Below are 19,992 nucleotides of genomic sequence, written 5' to 3'. Positions count from 1 at the left end.
TGTAGGACTTTGAACCAGACTTCATGTGTGTGCATGACGTATACAATAAAAAAATCTTTATCATACACCCTGTCCCTCTACTTTTGCTGCAGTTCACCTAAGCAAAATTGCTAGCATATACTAACTGGTGTATAATGGTAGTACAAATGAGACAACTGAAGTGCCTGCTTGAACAAACATGCAGGCATTGGATCTGCTCGACAGCTTGGAAACAAGTATTTTAAGAGGAATCAGCAATGGCCGCCTCTATACATCCTTACTAAAAGTTTCTCACAATCATTGCAAATGACAATAAGCATACACATATATAAAGGTAGTCACACTGTAAATTTATTACTAAATTGTGTTTCAACTGGGGATCTTCCTTCAACAGTGAAAGCCGTGAGTGTTCGTTTTCTTTCTCACAAATGTAACTTAAAATAAAATTTGAAACACACAAATACAATTACAAAAAAGTTTGACATGCCAACAGCATACAGAAAAAAAGACACACAAAAGTTAGCATATATAAGAAAACTGTTTAAAGTAATATCCAGAGCAACCAAGAAACTGTATAAAGGTAAATCTCCTTCCAAAAAGTTCCCCAACTTTCAAAAAGGTTTTTTAGATCTGATCTGCACTATATACCCACAGCAGTGATTTTAATAGGTAACACAGATAGATTTCCTTTATGGTTTCCAGTGATTTCTGTTTAATAGCTGTTCATGACTCTGTTGGAGAAATTATTTTTCACTTCCTGTCCTGAGTACATAAAAATGGGAGGTGGTTGTCACTAGAACAGGAAAATAAACACAATGACAACTCTCTATTAAAATGTGTTTTTGCTTGGACAGATTTCCCATCCTACCTGTCTTTACAATAGGTTTACAGATGACAATAAATTAACAGAGTGCTCTTTCCGCAAAATCGTTTTGGTTAGGATTTTGGTTTTAAAAATATTAATGAATCAGTAATTACCTAATGGATGTCCTCAGAAAATGGCCTTTTGGGGATATTAGTCTGATATATAATACAAATATATCAAAGTCACAATGAAGGTTGCTTCATGCAGATTTAGCAGTAAATGTTTGTTCTCTTCCCTGGTCCCAGGCCCAATGACTTTGTTCTAGCGCTGTTTAGATGATAGAATCAATCATGGGAAGTAAAGAAAACTACTGGATACACCACAAAGTCCAAAAATAGTTTACATCATACATTATTAAATATACAGACAATAAACAAAAGCAATCCTAAGTGCCATCATGGAACCGCTGTGAGAAAAAAAAACCTTCTTCAAAGTCAACAGTAACAGAATTTCTCTTTATTGGAAACCTGAGCTATATTAACCAAATCACATACAGTTTGACTCCTTTTCATAGGTTTCAGAGTTTGTAACTGAATGTCCACATCTGCTTTCTATGCAGGGACATTGGTTGATGACAAAGGACCATTCTCACAGAGTTTAGGCAGCTACAAAAAAAGAAAAGGAGTTTTGTTAATAAAACATACAAGCATTTTAGGAAAAATCACAAAGTTCTTCAGAAGTGTAGAAAATGTAAAGAAAGGATTCATTGACAAGTAGAACACCCCTATTAAATGTCAACCCAGTCCAAACCCTTATTGCATTTTTTAGTAAATGTCAACAGATGTTTCTACTGTCCCACCACTACCTACACAAATAAAAACACTACTAGAATACTTACATTGAGGTCAATTCAAACTTCCTCAAAACCACTGAAGCTGCTTTATCTTAAAAAAAGGGGGGATTAAGAAGCAGGGTGAGGCAGAGGATTGGGTAGAGGTAGCCAATCAGTGCCTTTGCCAGCATATGGAACCCACTTCTACCCGTGGATCTCTTCCAGAAACAGTACCTACCATTGATGATTGCCTGACCTGAATAAATCCCCCCAATTCCAGTGCCGAAGTTCCAAGTATTCCACAAATATCTACAGCTTTCAGTGACAAGTTTAGAATTTATCTCAACCATAAGGTCATCATCTACACATTTTTAAACAACTACAGTATATAATGAAACAATCTTTTATTCTTATTTACATAATTTTTCATTGACTTTCATTTAGTTAAATATCACACATAGAATTACATACATAGAAATGTATTAGAAAGCTGTGAAAAATTCCCAGAAATGCAAAAGTCACTTCCTTATACATATATTATTATATTATATTATATTAAAGCACATCAACAGAATGCGGAACTTCCCTGAAATGTAACGTTCTGCTTCTGTGTCTGACCTGCTTGCTTTTCCCAAAGCGATATTTCAGGTATACAATTCANACCAAGACTACTCTGGTAGTTATAGGGAAGAAGGGCCCTGCTTCACATTTAGTATCCGGTGTTAGAAAGGATATAGAAGGAAAGATGAACAAGATAAACACCACACCCGAAAATAAGTCACATTAAAGTCTTTCTCTGGTAGGATGGGCTTTTGCTACAGCATACAGCATAAACACACATTATGGCACACCTTTTGGTGTGTACTCCATTATTGACAGGTCCAGGTTTCAGTGTCTGCTCAGTTCCACATCTTGCAGTCACTTTCAGGGTCCTGCATTACTCCTCTTTCAATATAGGGCAGCTACTGTTATATAATTCCTTCACATATGTAGAAGAGTTACATTACCCAGCATTTGGCAATGGATAGCTGTTTGTGTAAACCTTTTTTGAGCATTTTCTTTTTTAATAGATGGAGGTATTCTTTAATCCTTTTTAAATGAAGTGATCACCAACAAGAGGTTAAACTGCCCATTGTGTTTGCTTGCTCTGGATACCTCTAAATGAGCAACCTGCAGAGGACATTTAGCCTGTGCCTTCTCTAACATTTTTCTAATTTACATCTGTTATTTTATGTGTACATGTTGCTGCTCAATATGCTTTGTTATTTTTAGTACAGTGCTTAATCTTTGATTCCATGTGGAAAATCTCTATCTGAGAATCATAAATGAGATTAGTAGACTTGTGTTTGATTTATTTACCTGGGCATTTTAAGAATCTGGAGGAGGAATAAAGAGATGTAAAGAAAAACTCTGCTAATCCTTATACTTTATGAGGGATAATAATAATTAATAGGTCTGAAAATAAGGTCACATCTTCAAAGCAATGTTTTACTTCCCACCATAAGTATTTAAAAGCATTGGCTTTAATGCAAGCCCAAAAACAAGCTGATAAGTTGTTATTGCAGGGAAATAAAGGGAATGTACACTACACACCGATCTGCCAAAGTATTAAATCACCTGCATAACATTGTGTAGGTCTCTGTTGTGCATTCAAAACAGCATTGAATTGTCATGGCTTGGACGCCACAAAAACTATAAAGGTATCCTACAGTACCTGGCACAATTATGCAGCAAAATCACATCCTTTAAATCACCTCTACCAACCATCTTCCTGCTGCCACCTCTTTCCCATATCAATGATACACATGCAGCAGCCATCCTCATGATCCTCAAGAAAATTTGATCTATCAGACCAGGTCATCTCCTATCACTGTTCCATGGTCCAGTTCTCACACACATGTACAAACTGTAGGTGACTTGTGCTGTGAGCAAGGTAAGAATGGGCACCCTGACGAGTCTGCTGGTATGAAGCTTATGTACAATCAAACCAGATGGACAATCCTTCATACATTCATCTTTATCAGGGAGCCTTTGGCCTCTATGACCAGTTTTCCTTCCATGGACTAATTTTGGTAAGTACAAACCACTGCATAATGGAGACACCAAACCTGTTATTTTGCAGATACTCTGACATAGTTGTTTAGCAATAACAATTTGTCCCTTTAGAAAGTTGCTCCGATTCTTACACTTTTTTTCCAAATAACCAAATACTAGACCTCTATACAGGAAAGTGCAAAATATTCCTGTGGCAAAGCCCCATTAGGACCTGAAAAACAATCCCCTCTTGATTCTACTAATCAGATGGGAAGGAAGGATTTGAAGAGGAAAAAATCCTGTACCAGGAGACAAACCTATTTATCATGTAACTAAACCAGAGTGTCATGGGACCACCTCTTTCATCCTCCAACTGTGACAGAGACCATAAAACACTTCCTGGTGTGGGGGTCCAACTGACACCAACCAAGAAAACCAGTCTGCCAACTTTCCATCTCTGAGATAAATATGGTTATTGGACTAGAACAGCGGTCGCCAACCGGTGGTCCGCAAGAAAATTATGGTGGTCCACAGAAAAATGTGGACATTATTTGCAATTTTTATGTTTTACTAATAATAAAACAAAAATAAAATTCTAATAAATTCTTATATTCTGAATTACAATTTTTGCCTTTATATTGCACAAAATACACAAACTTTACTAGAGACGGAAAGAAAAGGGACGTCAGTGTAGTTTAAGTTTTATGAGGCAACCAGTGCTGGGTCGTACACTTCAGTATTGTTTCCACCATTACAACAGTCACCCCGCTTCGCGAATACCGATTCTCATCCAATTGTTTTATTTTATTTGTTTATTTCTCAGATGCTCTTTTAGGTAAGTAGGACCTTAACTGTGTATTTTTTTAACTGTTATATTTCATGGCATCAAATAGTTTGACTTTGATAACTATCATTTCTTGTTTGGTCGTAGATTCAAATAAAACAAACCCATATGAGTGAGAAAAAGCAAACAATTATTTTGCATTTCATTAGTAATACCAAAGATAATACAATTAATGATAATGGTAACAAATAGTAATACTCCACTTAACCGTGAGCTGATCAATGTATCAGAGCCTTCACAGTCCTCATCAGGCACCATATTATGAATATTATATGAATTTTGTGGTCTGCGAGGTCAAAAAAGGTTGTCGACCACTGGGCTAGAATGTAATGTTCTAACCAGAATAAGATCCACACTAGCTCTCTAGCTGTAGCAATATCTTCAGTTCCTGCTCACTGATTAATGCATTCCACCACCATGGCATTGTCCCACTGGATTAGGAACAGGTGATCTGAAACAATGTTCCAGCAGAATCTACATCATCATCAAAACTTCCAGGATTGTGACTGGGAGATGAAAGTCTTCAGATGATTAAGATCCTGCAAAGGATGCATTTGACTTCCTGGGGGTTGAAATTTATTGTAGGAGTTTTTTCAAATGGTGAGAAGGAAAAACGTGATTTTAAAGTTGAATGGCTGACCTACCTGGTCCTCACCAGCTGGCAATTTTGTCTCATGAGGCATTCAACTGACCTGTCCTCCTGGAATACAGTACAAGGCTGTAACTGCCTGGAGTACAACAGGGCAAGGAAGGCTACCTAGCAGAAGGGTACTGAAGTACAATTGTCTGTCTCCAGGTGATGAAATTATTCCAGTGCTGAGGTCTGCTGATTTAGGGTGAGAATGAAGAGCTCTGACATTTGGGCAACCAGCGAGATATTGTACCACAGAGTGTGCACTGACTGCTTTTAACTGGAGGTTCTCTAAATATGCTAAAAGGGAAATGCCTTGAGAGCACCGCAGTTCTAACGCCGAAACCTTAACCCTGACAAACACTAGAGGTGTAGAGATGAGCTAAACCAAACCTCTAGGCTCATTAGGCACATTTACCCACAAACACAAAGCACATTTATACATCAGACCCCTGCTATAGCTCAAAAATTCCTAAAGAGGTTCAAGAGATCAGTGATTCATACCATGAATACATGGTATAACATGGGAGAAACAAGGTTAATACACACAGTCCAACAAACCTCTTAATGTCACAAGTTTCCATTTAGCAAAGAAGTAGCTGGGCTGTAACACCATTAATCTTGTTCTAGTTCAGATAAGATCCAGTAACAGTTGCACCTTAATAACTTATTATGACATGTGGGATGACATGTTATATGTTGGGAGTAATGGCAGCAGGAATTCCTTGCTTCTACATGCAATGTCTACATGTGAGCTGTGTAAACCAAAGGACAGGCAAAAAAAGAGTTACATAAAGCTTTAAATAAAACATTGAGCTAAGCAGTGAGGAGTTGCAATCAATATAATTAGACTCCTGATTTTATACAACCCTGAGCTGCTCTCTTTCATTTTCACATTAGGTTATTCAGTAAATCCCTATAGAAGAACCTGTGCAGTAAAGTCCGGGATTTACCGCTTCATTCATTACACTTTGCTGCCATCTGCTGTCAAATCACAGGAAATGTTGTGTTATAGTGTAACATGGAAATAATTCCCATGTAAAATTCATGTGCATGGGTGGAAGTGTGGTCATTAGTGTCAACCGAATGGCCAAAGGAAAAAAGCTGCTGCACTGGAAAAAGAACAAGATAACAGTAGATGGGCCATTATGACCAGGGAGATCTGCCTGCAATATTGTGTACAGTACATAAGTATATATTTGTAACTGCAATATATAATACAAAAAAAGGCGTAAAAGAAACTTGTATCAAGAATGCATTATCTAGCCTAAAAATATATTATTATTATTGACCCAAAACAAGAAAACAAGAACAGGAATTGTGACTTTTCTTGCAGCATGCTTGTTCTGTGTAAGTGATGCACAATATTACAATTGTAATTAGTAAACGGGCAAGTACAAATTTTGTTGGAGGTTAAAAATATGAGCCTACAACTTTCAGCATCAAGAAAGAAAACCTGATTTGTGAGATATATGTAAGCTTCCACTGAAAATGCTAACTGCCTGGTTGCCCCTGGCTTTAATATGAACTTTCAGATTCAAGGTTCAGATGTACAGCTTCTTGCATTTCTGTGTTTCTGTCTCCAATATATATTTGAGTCACTGATCCAGAACAAGCATGTAGTCAATAAGGTAAAAACTCTGCAAAGTTTTCATGATCAGTGACCCAAAAACTTTTGAAACCTGTGATTTTTCATACACATTTTAGCATTAGATATATAAATGCTTTGCCTATAAAACAAACAGAGCAGGGCAGTCACTTACTGGACGATCAAGAACAACTGGGTGGTCCGGCAAATATTTTGGCTTCTGTCTGGACACAGACAGGCTTGAGAGCTGAATGAGGAAATCTCGGCTGTAGGTGATCCTGTCTGTGGATAAACACAGCTGTCAGCTAGCTGAGCATAAGAGGAATATTCAATAATTTTACAGAGAACATCATACAGAAGCTGATCAGTTATGAAAGAAATATGGCTGCCATTGATACCTGCTGAATTAGCTGGCTTTATTCACTTCTCGCCCTGACTGTATAAAACTGTATGCTGATCAGAAGCTCATAATTGAACATATTAAATCGGTAAAAAAAAAAAAAAACAGAAATATTTGTTCAGGTGAGCACATTATGGAAATTTTTCTACCCAGCGTGGTCTTTCATACCAAAGGATTTTAGTGATACGTTACATCTATCATTCAACCCGCCTCCACTGTCCCAGAATCTGTATTTTGTATGCATGACCCCAGCACACATCAGGCAGGTATATGGAAGGTTATTTCTAACTATGTGTCCCAGGGGATTTGCGTTTAACTTCAAGCCAATCAGTTGTGATACTTGCCCCACTTAATGCGGAAGTAAACCCAAAACAATAAAATCACACTTACCTTCTATCCTACAGATCAGCCTGTCTGTCGGGAGGTTTCTTCCATCGGGTCCCGCGCCATCCTGGTATTCGTCTTTGGCACTGCCATCTTCTCTTCTTCCATGTTCTTCTTCCAACGTCACCCAATCAAGCACTGTGGAGACGCGAGACCAGGTGACGTAATTTTTTCCCCTATTGATAAAAAGGGATCCTTCTGCGCATGCCCGAGATGCTCAGGCATGCGCAACCAGAAGCCTCCCAGGATGCGTGACATAGGTATTTAGGGAGGCTCTGCCTTGACTCGGCTTGATTCTTGATTGCCTAGGCGGTCGCGAATTAGGGTGGCAGTGCTGCACCCTTTTTATAAAAAAAAAACTTTTATGTCTACCTTTTTATGTAAAGTACAAATTCTGAGTTTATGTACGCTTTAAGGAATAAAACCCTAACTCTGCTAATTTATCGTAACGGGATTAGGACAGCTCTGGTTATTGTCCCCAAGTAGATGATCAAACTCTACCAGCCTCTGCCCACCCAAAAAACTGTAGATACCTTGGAAATTAATATGGCTATAATGTGAACTTGTGCCCTGCCAAGTTTTAATACCAGCTCCCTGTGGCACAACTTGATGCCTGACCAGCCAATTCCAGAAATCTAGGACTACTGTATATGTCAGTTTGCTTCAAACTTGCTGGACAACTGCAGCAGCAGAAAAGTGAAGGCAAGATCAGTATTCATCTGCAAAAAATAAAGTGACCTTGATTCTTTGTCATGCGTAGACATGATTCTTTGTCATGCAAGGACATGTTCACATTAGGATAACTTTTCTTTTACTTTGTTTTTACTCCGAAAAGACCATGCTCATTAAAAAATGTAAAAAATCATACATCTTTTATTACTGATTCACATATTTTTCCCCCAAAAAATTATAAAAATGTGCAAAACCTGTGTGAAAGTTGTATGAAAAACGTAATAAACAGACCCCTTGGTATGACATTCAATCAAAGACATAGGGCCTGATTTATTAAGGCTTTCCAAGGCTAGAGAGAATCCACTTTTATCAGTGAAGCTGGGCGATCCAGCAAACCTGTAATGGATCAAGTCCAGGATTTAAAACATTTGCTAGCAAACAGCAAATGACTTTGAAGACATCCATTCCAGGTTTGCTGGATCACCCAGCTTCACTGATTTTAGACCTTATGGTAGTATGCCACAGGCGTATGTCTAATAGGATGATCTGAGTACACAGTTGGGCTTTGTTCCATGATCGGCAGAATACATTGGCTCATTTGTATATCCTAATTTAAAGACGACATGCCATAAAAAAAAAAAGAAGGATGTGAAGAAGCCTAACAATCAAACATTGGAATAGTGGAATCATTTGCAGTGAATCTATACAGGTACAACTTCACAACCTCAGAACAAGTATGTTGCCAAGATCTATCAGACGTTTCTCACACAGGTGCTTTTGCTTGATAAAAGATTTCTTTTAGATGACAAATAACAAAGTGAGTTTTTTAGCCTTTTAGGCTGCAAAGATAAAAGCAGAATAAAAAAAAAATATACAGCTACCCAGTTATATTCTTTGCTTTTCTAGAAGTACAGAATATATCTGGGTATTAAATATGTTTATTTCCCTAGTGTTTGAACTTGATGGACTAATGTCTTTTTTCAACCTAACTATGTAACTATGTAACCTTTCACATAGACAGAGATTGTTTACCTTGTTTGATTTTTGTTTGTGCCTTTTTTGGAGTTTCAGGTGATCTTGGAATCACAGGATCCTTCAGTATACCATTCAGCTGGCCAATAGAGCACCACTAGTACAGAAAAATGAGCACTGAATAAAACTGATAGATACAGAACATACATAGGTATATACACAACTATTTATCATTTTATCTGCCCAAGGAATTGCAATTCAATACAATTAACATTGTTTACAATATGGGGTATAAGGATTACACCTATCAGCAAAGACAAGGTTGTATGCTCAGCATGTGTTGGTTTTAGGATGAAGTGCCCAATAATATTTTGCAGCATGCTTAATGTAGACTTTCTCTTACTATGCAGGAGCAGAACAACCTAAACAATTAAAGCAGAACTAAATCAGTGACTACTCACCTATGTCCGTGCCATTGCAGGACACTGCTATCTTACATTTTCTTCCTTTCCTTAGGATGATCTTTGCCATCTTGATTGCTGGTATGACGTAACTCAAGTATAGGCATGCAGGAGTTTATTCATTGCCAGAGCTGACAAGGGAAGCTAATCAAAATTTGACAGCTTGGCGACAATCAGGCAGGTAAAAACAGTTATTGCATCGCCTGTCCCTTTCTGCAATAACCACCTAACTAAATTGCCAATGTTAACTTTAGTTCCACTTTAATATTTAGGTGACCTTTCTGCACTGCGTCAGAGACAGCACATTTATGCTCCTGAGTTTGGTCTCTTACAGACAGAATTTCTCTCCCAATCCGGAATAGAAATTTTTTAGAAAGCCACTTGTGGACTAGGCACTGCAGTGGCCACAGAGCCAGATAGGAAATCCTAAAAGGAAAGGAATCCATATAGTTAAAGATAAAAAGTTAAAATAAATCATCTTCATCTTGCAAGCAGAGAGCTCACCTAGGATCCACTAAACCTGGCCACTTACTAACAGTTTGATATGTGAAATCATCTCTATGTATATTTTACCTGGTTGAATAGAGTTTAATCATGATTACAGACAGTTATATACCTAATATCTCCACTTTTCTCATTATATACAAGTGAAAACAAGCCAGTTCCAGAATGGGAACGTTTTTGTGTACACGTATTTCAATACAAGTTCAATGAAACAAAAACATACCAAACTGTAGTGATCTTTTATCTCTTCTTTACAGCAATCCATAACTTCAGCCCGAAAATTTACCATCAGCAGGGGTGCTGCAAAGAAAACCTCAGGTTTTAGTTATACAAATTTACTGGAAAAATGACTGAAATTCAGCACACCAATGTATTTTGTCTTCCTGAAGATAATAGATTGCTATTTTGCTGTGAGCCATTCAAAACCTCAGCACTCAGCAGCTGCCCCCTAAAACTTAACCACAGATGACAATACAAATGAGACAGAACAACAGTTGAAGAAAAGTGACAATCAGGGCATTTTTAAGTATATCCAAATGATCTTGGTTATACTAATGTTTGTGACATTATTTGGGGTCATCTAACACAAAAAAACTCATGTTATGTTGTTAGAATTCTCCCACTATTGAAGTGTTTTATTGCATTTTATTGTGGTCAGGTGTTTTATTGGGGTTGATTTCAGACTTTTCAGGCTGCAGCTAGTTGTATTTTTGCTGCATGGTGTATGACATGGATATTTAACACCCACAGGCGGTGTAAATTAGGTAATTTCACATATCTTAACATTATTATTATTACACAGTATTTATATAGCACCAACATACTATGCAGCACTGTACAAAGTCCATAATCATGTCACTAACTGTTCCTCAAAGGGGCTCACAATCTAATGTACCTACCATAGCCAAATGTCATTAACACAGTCTAAGGTTAATTTTGGGGAAAAGTCAATAACCTAACTGCATGTTTTTGGAATGTAGAAGGAAACCGGAGTACCCAAGGGAAACCCACGCTAACAAGGAGAGAACGTGCAAACTCCATGCAGACACTGTCCTAGCTGAGCTTCAACCTGGGACCTAGCCCTGCAAAGGTCAGAGTGCTAACCTCTGAGCCACTGTGCTCTAACATATGATAGATTTGTACAGATCATATCCACTTTAGTTATTTTTGCCAGGTTGGAACTAATACAACCTTCATTCAGATATCTCTTCAGAATTACAGTAGCAAGATATCCTCGCCAATTTTACCAGTTCTGTTCAACTGCTCAATGGTGTCTGTTTATAAATATTTTCACCCAAGACTTTTACCCAAAACTCGCACTTTTCAAGTGGGATTGAATCTTGAGTGGAAACATTTATCCTAAAAGATATAATGAACTTTCAGCAGCATCCAACTAGAATAGTAAATGCTTTTCTATTTCAGAAAGCAATTAAATTAAAGATTCTACACTGGCAACATTTTTTTATATTTCTTCCTGGCACTAGAATGCTTTGGTGATTGGCTATTCCTTTCCTAAAAGTCTGCACAGAACGGAAGTTCAGTTAACACTAACTGTACTGCTGTGGCCTTTATTTGGTTTAGATTTGTCCAGAAAGCTAAATGGAAATTGGAGATGCAATGCTTTCATTTACAACAAACAAGGTGACCATGTGCCCAGGCATTTTAAAAGGAGAACAAGGGAAAGAATGTTCTCCAGGAAAAATCAGGAAACCTCTGTCACTTATTTAGTAATTGCCAGCAAGGATAATTTTTTTGCAGTGTTAAGGAAAAAAAGTTTTCATTAATTCAATGTAAATATATTTAAAGAGTTATTTCATACAAAAGGAAGGGATGGTACAGAATATTCATGCATATAGCTAACAACTAAAACTTAAACTACTTGCCTTTGTCAGATGCACCACGGCGAATGGGCCTTGCTGGCTGAAGAGATTTGCGTATTAATTTCCTTACTTCCATTTCATTGCCGTGAAGTTGGCTCCAACCTGGAAAAACAAAAATTACAGTCACTAAGCCATCTATCAAAACACCTATTTTAATGTGTTGATCAGTTTAAGTGAGTATGTAGAATTTCAAATATTAATTCCTAAAATGAACTTGTGTTTTCAAATAGGTTCACTTAATTTTCCATGACCATCACTTAATCATAATAATCATAATCATTTTCACTGCTCTCTTATTGCTCTGGAAATCTGACAAAAGAAAGATAGAAAGCCCCATGGAAGTCAAAATGATCAAAGCTTAAACAGGGCTAAACCAGACATTTAGCACTCCATAGTAAGGAGGAAAGTTGAAGAAGTCACATGGTCTACAATACCTGCATGTAAAAGATAATTCACACTGCTCCATAAGGTAAAAAGGAGCATCAGGAAAAAACAATATGGAACAGACAGATACTCATATAGAAGGTGTAAGCTGCAGATATCTACATGTGATTGAACTTCTATTCTACTATTCTTCTAGTAAGTGTCCTATTTTCTACTTCAGGGGTGTCAAACTCTGGCCCGGGATGAAATCTGGCCCCCAACGTCCTTTTTTTTTGGCCCCCAAAGGTATCCTAAATATGAACTGAAGCTGGACCTCCACTGCATTGAAACAACACCGCTACTACAATTTCTGGCATCACTCAAGTCTATAGACCAGCGGGCTCTCTTATGAGTGGCCCCGCATTGGACTGTTTAATAAACGCAATTTATTCCGGGAATGTTAGTAGCGGCGCTATTTCAATGAACAGGGAGTTTCAGCAGCGGGCCACTTATAAGATTTACAGCCCCCTCAGCTGTACTTTTCCTTGATACTCCAAGGCATGGACTGGAATAGTTGGATTTTCATAGAAGAATAGTGTTGTTATTATTATTGTTAGCCTGTGCAAAAAGGTTACCATTGAAATTTAACTCAGAAGGCTACAAATAGAGAAAGAGGCATAAGATTTTTTCCTAAATAAAATTAAAAAAAATAGGTTTGCTTGTTCCAGATTGAATGTGAAGCAAAACCTCTTTGTTTCCATACGAAAAGGGTTTATATCGAATGAGAAGGAAAATTTTCCTCAATATTTTCAATAAATTTCAAGGTTTGCCCGTGACTTTGTCTAAGTTTTAAATTTTGGCACTCTGTGTATTTGAGTTTGACACCCCTGGTCTACTTGGTGGAGGTTGAGTACAAAGACATTTGGGGTTTGTGATGCAAAGGGGATATCTTGTTTCTATAGAAGATGTTAAGAACATCTTTTGAGAAGTTTTAAACTGTTGCTTGGTACACCCTTTTCTGCACTTTTTTTACAGTAATCTTTGATTTGGATACAACATACATGTAATTTAAAATATTTGCAGAATTTTTTGACAACTTCACAATTTCTTTGGTCTAAATTTGTTTAAAGCAATACCCGTTAGTGTTGGTTAAGTTATTCTCATTTTTGATCAACAAACTTAATGCGCCTGAAAAAATAAAATACACAGAAAGGTAGGAAGGCACCATCACAGCTTTTACACACACAGATTATTTACAACAGTCTCCAGTAAAAACAAATATAAAGGCTTGACATGCAGATCAAGAATATTTAGTTGTTGTTTTGTAGGAGCCCTCTGGTACTTTCAGGTATGTGGGGAGCATGTGAGGTTTTTGCTTTAATTCTAGAATGCAGGGAAACCATTCTCTAGACCCAAAACACTGCATGTGGTTGAAAGGAGAACCTTAAAAACCTTGTGAAGGTTCCAAAAACACACAGACACAGAACGTACATAGGGATTACCCAGGACCAGACAGATGATGGGAACATGGGAGTAGGCATGGGAAAGGTGGGGGTTTGTGGTCTAATAAAGGAAGCTATGACTTTGCATTGAATTACAATCGTCTCAATGAAATGATCGTTTGATGACTCTGATCTTTCAGAAATCCAATGCACTAAACAAATGGCTTAATTAGTAATTCATTTTTATATGGTCCTGATGGAAAAATCCAAACTTTTGTTTTGCTATGTTGAACAATCAAGCAAAATATTTTTATAATGATTCTATTTTTGACTGATTTTTTTATGTGTACTTCTAGTTTTACATAGTTGGGTAGAGCTGCAAAAATTCTTCCAAATAGAAAAAATATTAAAGAACACAAATAATCAAGGGAATTAATATGTATCAAAATAATTGTAGTTATTATTGTACTTGTAAAAAGATCATCTTGTATAAAATCCATTAGACTCCATGTACACAGTGTTGCCTATGAAAACAATACACTGTATCTGTCACCATGGGTAATACTAATGCAAGCACCATATATAGGGACTAAGAAGTTTTATAAACATTCCATTGTCTGGGTTTAGATTTAGGTTTAGGCTATATAGGCTGCACAGAACTTTGGCCAACAACATACACCTCTAACACAAAAAGCACAAATAAATCCCAGTAAATACAAGAGCATTCAAACAAACAGCATGTGCTGACTTTACTGAATAGGACTGTCCGGTGTAATTGACTAGAAATTACACCGGGTCATGTGCTGTTCATTACTGTACTGGACTTACTATATAGAAACTTACCAAAAAAAAAAAAAAAAAACAAGGAAACAAGAACATAGGAAATGTCTGATTGTAAAAGGGTTGCAATTAAGCATGAAATCAAGCCCTCATCTCCCAGACATTTTTACAAAATTACGTTTCTATGATCCAGTTATACTTACATTCGTCCATTGTCCAGAACGCAAGGCCTCCAATCTGTTTTACAGCTGAGTGTGAGGTTACTTTGGAGAGCACCCACGTCCCAGTCTGATGACGTGGATGCTGCCTATTTAGTTGGCTGGTAATCATTCAAATAATTGTGTGGTGTTTGCAGTGCAGGTTTGATGATGTCAGCATAAAAACATAAGAGGGCCAAATGGCCACATACAAAAGGCTGGTCACCTTCACTGGACCAGAACAACTGCCAAGCAACTAAAGTTTCCAGAAGGAAAGGTCAGCAGTGGTATTCTTCATAAAAATCTACAATTCCTTCAAAAATGATGGTGCCAGTTCGTGTCCCATGTCCACATCCATGGGTATTATAATCAATGAACGGATCATTGCATTGGATACTACAGGAACATTACCATGATTTAAATCCACTCAATAACGTTTTATAACTGAAAACACTATTAATGGGTTAAGAGGGGAAAAAATAGTGTTTGGAATGTGTTGCTGCCTCTTCCAGAGATTCTGTCCTGCAGCCTTTGGAAGTTAATGTGGCAGAAAAATACCCACGGCTATTCCAAACGATAAAAAAACTTTGCTTATTCAGCCATAACTGGCTAGTGACAACGAGACATAATCTCTGCAAGTCATTGCAACAATAAAACATTAGATTTAGGGGGTTCCCACATATATATATATATATATATATTCAAGTAAAAAAAAATAAAGTACACCCGATAGAAATTTATCATCACTTCAAATCAATGCAATTTGAAAAAGAGATATTAGGTACTGAGGATTAAAACCTATTTAGGTAGAACCTGTATGACTTAAACCTCGAATATTTACTTTGGGATTTTTTTTTTATAAATGTGCAGATTTTTTTTTTCACACAGTGGAACAGTCATACTGCCAAGTATATGTATAATCAAGACGTATGAGCAGATTCCCCACTTTCTGTCTACATCCAAGCAAACTCCAGTTGTTTGTAAAATGCAAAGGAGAAAATCCACGACTAGCAGGTGTCAAGCAACCAATGCTTAGAATCACAGCCATTCTGCATAGGTAAAAAGGTGCATTGTAAAAAAATGTAAGGATAATTTCAACCAAAAAAAATCACACTAAAATAATATTATGTGTAAATTTAGTACAGATAGGCCCAATGATATGACAGCACTGAGTGCACAGATAATCCTTCTGTCTACACCTTTTAGTTTTGTATACTTTTGAGCGCATTGAACACTACTTAGCAGGATTATGGAATGAGCATTTCAATTAGTAATTCTTGCAGAAATTTGGAGAACTTACCACCATTACTCTCCCCTGTTGATATCTCTGATCGCCCCAGCTATTAGTGTTCCTCCCCCGGGCTGTGGCTGACGTCATGGAGCACTCCCTAATAAATACAACGGCAGAATATGCTGCCATCATATCCATCAATCCTCTTTTCTCAAACTTTAATACAGAGGAATCCTTGAAATTAGTTTCATTACAGTATCTCAGCTCCAAAAAAGGATCCTAAATTAAACAGTAGGTTGTAGATATAGAAATAAAAGAATAAGGAATGCGATATGTTTAAAGCAGAACTTAAGTGAAAAAAAAAATCACACTACCTTACGTTACCTTCGATTCCACAGATACCTCGATGGTGGTGGACCATCCCTTGATCCTGTCCCACGTTGTCATAGAATTCTTCTTCATCCCAGCTTTTCATCCATCTTCAATATTCTCTTCGGGTCTTCTTGCTAGGTCACCCGATCTTGCAGTGTGCAATTGTGAGATTGGGTGACGTAGCCTGTTGGAAAAGGAGAAAAAAAAAGAGAGCTGATCTCACAGTATATGCATTTCTTACCCCTTAGTGGTAAAAATGCCCCTACTGCGCATGCCCGATCTTGGGAATGCACAGAAAGAGTAATCAGAGCCTCTCAGGATGCGTTACCTAGATATCTCGGGAGGCTCAGCGCTCCCATTCAGTGTTGATCGCCAGGGCAGCCTAGACTTAAAGGGGCGGTACTGCTTTTTTTTTAGAAAAGGATGTTGCACTTTAAACTAATAAATACAATTTTTACTTTAAATATAAGCATTATCTGCCCTTTTATGTAAAGTAAAAATGTTGATGAGGTCTGCTTTAACTTATTTGACACCCAGGGCTGCTCGACACAACAGAATGAATTTCAGTTAATCAGAAAAAAAAATATTTGTGGCCAGAAAAACCAATAAACTAGTGGTCAGTGAAAAGTGCCCCCTTACACGGTGATCAGTGAAATGCACCGCTGGGGGACTGTGGAGAAGATCTGAAATGTTTATGAACATGTAATGTGTGTACATGTGTCTGCCACTATCGGGAAAGAGGTTATTAGCCTACACATAACAGACAAAATGTAAAATCTATTGATGTCCCTACATTGGAGAGACTCCTGCTCCATCATCGTCACAGCTGCAATACATAGACTTTACTGGGGAGACGAATAGGTATTTGTGGGACTTTGGAAGGGAATTAAGAGAAAACAGGTAAACTTACATAGTTTTTTTTTTAATTATTCGGAGGCCATAGTTCTACATTGCCAAAAACATAAAGAAATATTCTGCAAAATCAGTGAGTAAAAACCTCCAGTTCCAGTCTGTTCTCACAGCCCCGTTATCCTCCCATTGGACACCACCATAGAGATGGAGAAATTGTCAATCATGGTCTGCACATTCAACACATTGCAGCAATTGCTGTGACATTCAAGCATCACTGCTCTCTGTATATGTCAAAGAAAAAAAAGGTGAGAGATGGAGATGAGGGTTTAGCAGACTGAAAAATAATGTAAATGGTTAAAGCAGAACTCCAGGTACTGCAACTATTAAGATGTAATATCTTAAAGCAGAATATTAATTCAAAAAAGGACACTTAGCCTTTCTTCCGCAGAGCCCTTTATCCCTCCACAATCAGATTTCATTTGGTCCCGCGCTGCTGTCCTAGATTCTTTCTTTGTTCAGGAGTGGAGGAACCAATGTGTGCCACCATCCTTGCATACATGAAATTAGAACTTTTTTACATCGTGATTACAAAATCGGAGCAGCCTGAACCCTATGTTATCCACCCTTTTATATAATGTTAATATGTCATGACAGGTCCGCCTTAAGGCAAACAACATTCTTTTTAATTGTTGATAGGTTTAGAAGGGATTAAAACCACTATATTTTGGCATCATTAAGAAGATTTACCCTTACCTCCTGTTGATTCAACAAGTGCTGAAAGAATATTCTTCCAATCTGAAGAATACCTCCTCTTAGACAAATGTCATGTAAATGAGTGTCTCTACTGGCAGATCTTACCTATATTCTCTGTTTTTGTGGAAAACAACGTTTTGGATTTTACCTATTTTCCTCTCCAGTGACAATGGGGTTCAGGTCAATGAGCAAATGACTCATACAAATGGGGACTCTTGACAGCAATAAATACCTGACAGTGGCCCTCATGACTAGGTGGCTATCATCCAAATCCAACCTTTAAAGGTTTGGCAGACCTCTCCTTCTGGTGTCAACTCCGTCGTGTCTCTGATTGTTCTTCCACAACTGTCACTGACATTCAACTTACTGCCCACTGCTAGGGTTTTACGAATAAATACCCTAATTACAAAAGGCTTTGCACAGATTGGCGGGAGGAGGACAGCTCGAGACTGAGCAACACCAAGTGAAAGAATTAATATTAAAAAGTGAGGGACAGAAAAATCAGACTTATAAGGCACAACCAGGTTTTCTCCAAAGGTTGCTAGGAGTTGATGAGCCACAAATAAACCTTCAAGCTACATGTAAGAAAACGTTCCAATCTCCCCAAGCCAACAATATAAGGAAAATTCTTCCCCTTAAGCACCAGTGTTGCATTTTCCCAACGAACACCAATGTGAGGAGGCCTTTTCACTACTGACCACCAATGTGTCAAACATGTAAAGTACCTGACATGACTTCCTATTTAGTTCATGTTTCAACTTACTGCTAGCAATAATGTCCCATGAGCTGTAGGTACATTCATTATTTAGTGGTTCCATGAAACCTATTTCAAATGTTCCTTCATGTTCAAAATCAGAAAGAAACTGCAAAAATATTTCAGGTGGGAAGATCCTTCACTTAGGTTCAAGGACTAAATAGATACTTTATATAGTATTGCCTACCCCAGAAAACAAACTTAGGAATCGAATAAAGAAGACTAGAGGAGTTTTTCGGCATTAGATATAGCGACAAAGAGTATTTTTACTATGTAATAATGGCATACATAATGTACACTAAGTGGGGGGATACAATGGTGCAATAATACAATAGTGCAATAGTACAATGAGCACTGGGTAGCACTAGACAGAGGGTATCATATCAGAATATTTGAGAATTATCTCTATGCTAGAGGACATTCGACATATGGACATCTCCTAGATAAGAATGGTGCTTCCCTGCTCCCTCCTATGCAGAACAGAGGCTTGGAGGGGGGATGGGTGGTTTGCATGACTTGCAGAAGAAATCTTTGACTAAACACAGCTGAGAGTGAGCTCTTCTGAAAGCTCTTGTAACTCTTTAATAATCAAGACAAACTCTGCAGTGCTTTCTTTTTGCATATTAAAGCACAGCTTGCTCCAGAAGTTAATGAATGTCTAGGCTCCATAAAGTTTTTCTTTTGCTTTGTTTGTGATTAACTCACAGTTATGATTTTATACAATAACTGACACCATGCAGTCTAAAAAAATGTTGAGACAAACATCTGTCCTAATTGCATATAATAAAATATTGTACCTATTCCGACCTACATACAAATTCAGCCCGGGGCTACCTGTATAGGGATTGCCTGGGTCAGGGACAGGGGTGTGTAAGGGCTTGCAAAGTGTAAGCTAACATAACATAGAAACTCAGCCTTTAATGCCTGGGAAAAGAAATCTGCACAGTGCAGCCCGGCTGAGGGATAAAATACCGCACAGAGTGAACAAGTACCGGCTCCCTGACAGAAATAGGCGGCAGCCCTCTCTCGCTGTACAGAACCGTGTATACATTAGAGTTCAGCATGCAAAATGGTGAACCGGTAAGCATGACAAACCCCTGTACCTAAACCAGAATGACCCACGCCTGCTCCTTACTGCCAGGATAATCCATTACTGTCTCCTGACTACCACAATGACCCACTCCTGCCCCCTGAATTCCATGTTAACTCATTCCTGCCCCACGACTGCTAAGATGACCCACTTGTGCTCCCTGACTGCCTGG

The 19,992-nt window shown here is 37.8% G+C and overlaps 1 protein-coding gene across 5 annotated transcripts in view; it reads right to left on the bottom strand.

The window, feature by feature from the left end:
- Positions 1-1,278: 1,278 nt before the first annotated feature.
- The window catches only part of C5H8orf88 (chromosome 5 C8orf88 homolog), a 19,619-nt gene continuing 905 nt past the window's right edge, over positions 1,279-19,992 (bottom strand). The window contains exons 1-6 of one of the 5 annotated variants that reach the window (XM_072410943.1): positions 16,613-16,645; positions 11,990-12,088; positions 10,330-10,406; positions 9,202-9,298; positions 6,889-6,995; positions 1,279-1,449 (exon numbers count right to left, since the gene is read on the bottom strand). In XM_072410943.1, the coding sequence (XP_072267044.1) occupies positions 1,396-1,449; positions 6,889-6,995; positions 9,202-9,298; positions 10,330-10,406; positions 11,990-12,062 (408 nt within the window). In that variant the 5' untranslated portion in view covers positions 12,063-12,088; positions 16,613-16,645 and the 3' untranslated portion in view covers positions 1,279-1,395. Of the gene's footprint in view, positions 1,450-6,888; positions 6,996-9,201; positions 9,299-10,329; positions 10,407-11,989; positions 12,089-14,774; positions 14,830-16,068; positions 16,092-16,383; positions 16,523-16,612; positions 16,646-19,992 lie in introns of those variants that run through there. The other 4 variants (XM_072410939.1, XM_072410942.1, XM_072410938.1 and 1 more) reach the window with 4 other exon arrangements.

This window comes from Pyxicephalus adspersus, chromosome 5 (assembly GCF_032062135.1).
Source record: "Pyxicephalus adspersus chromosome 5, UCB_Pads_2.0, whole genome shotgun sequence".
Lineage (NCBI taxonomy): Eukaryota > Metazoa > Chordata > Amphibia > Anura > Pyxicephalidae > Pyxicephalus > Pyxicephalus adspersus.
The sequence above is the reverse complement of the archived record's forward strand: the minus strand, read 5'-3'. Positions and strand labels throughout refer to the sequence as shown.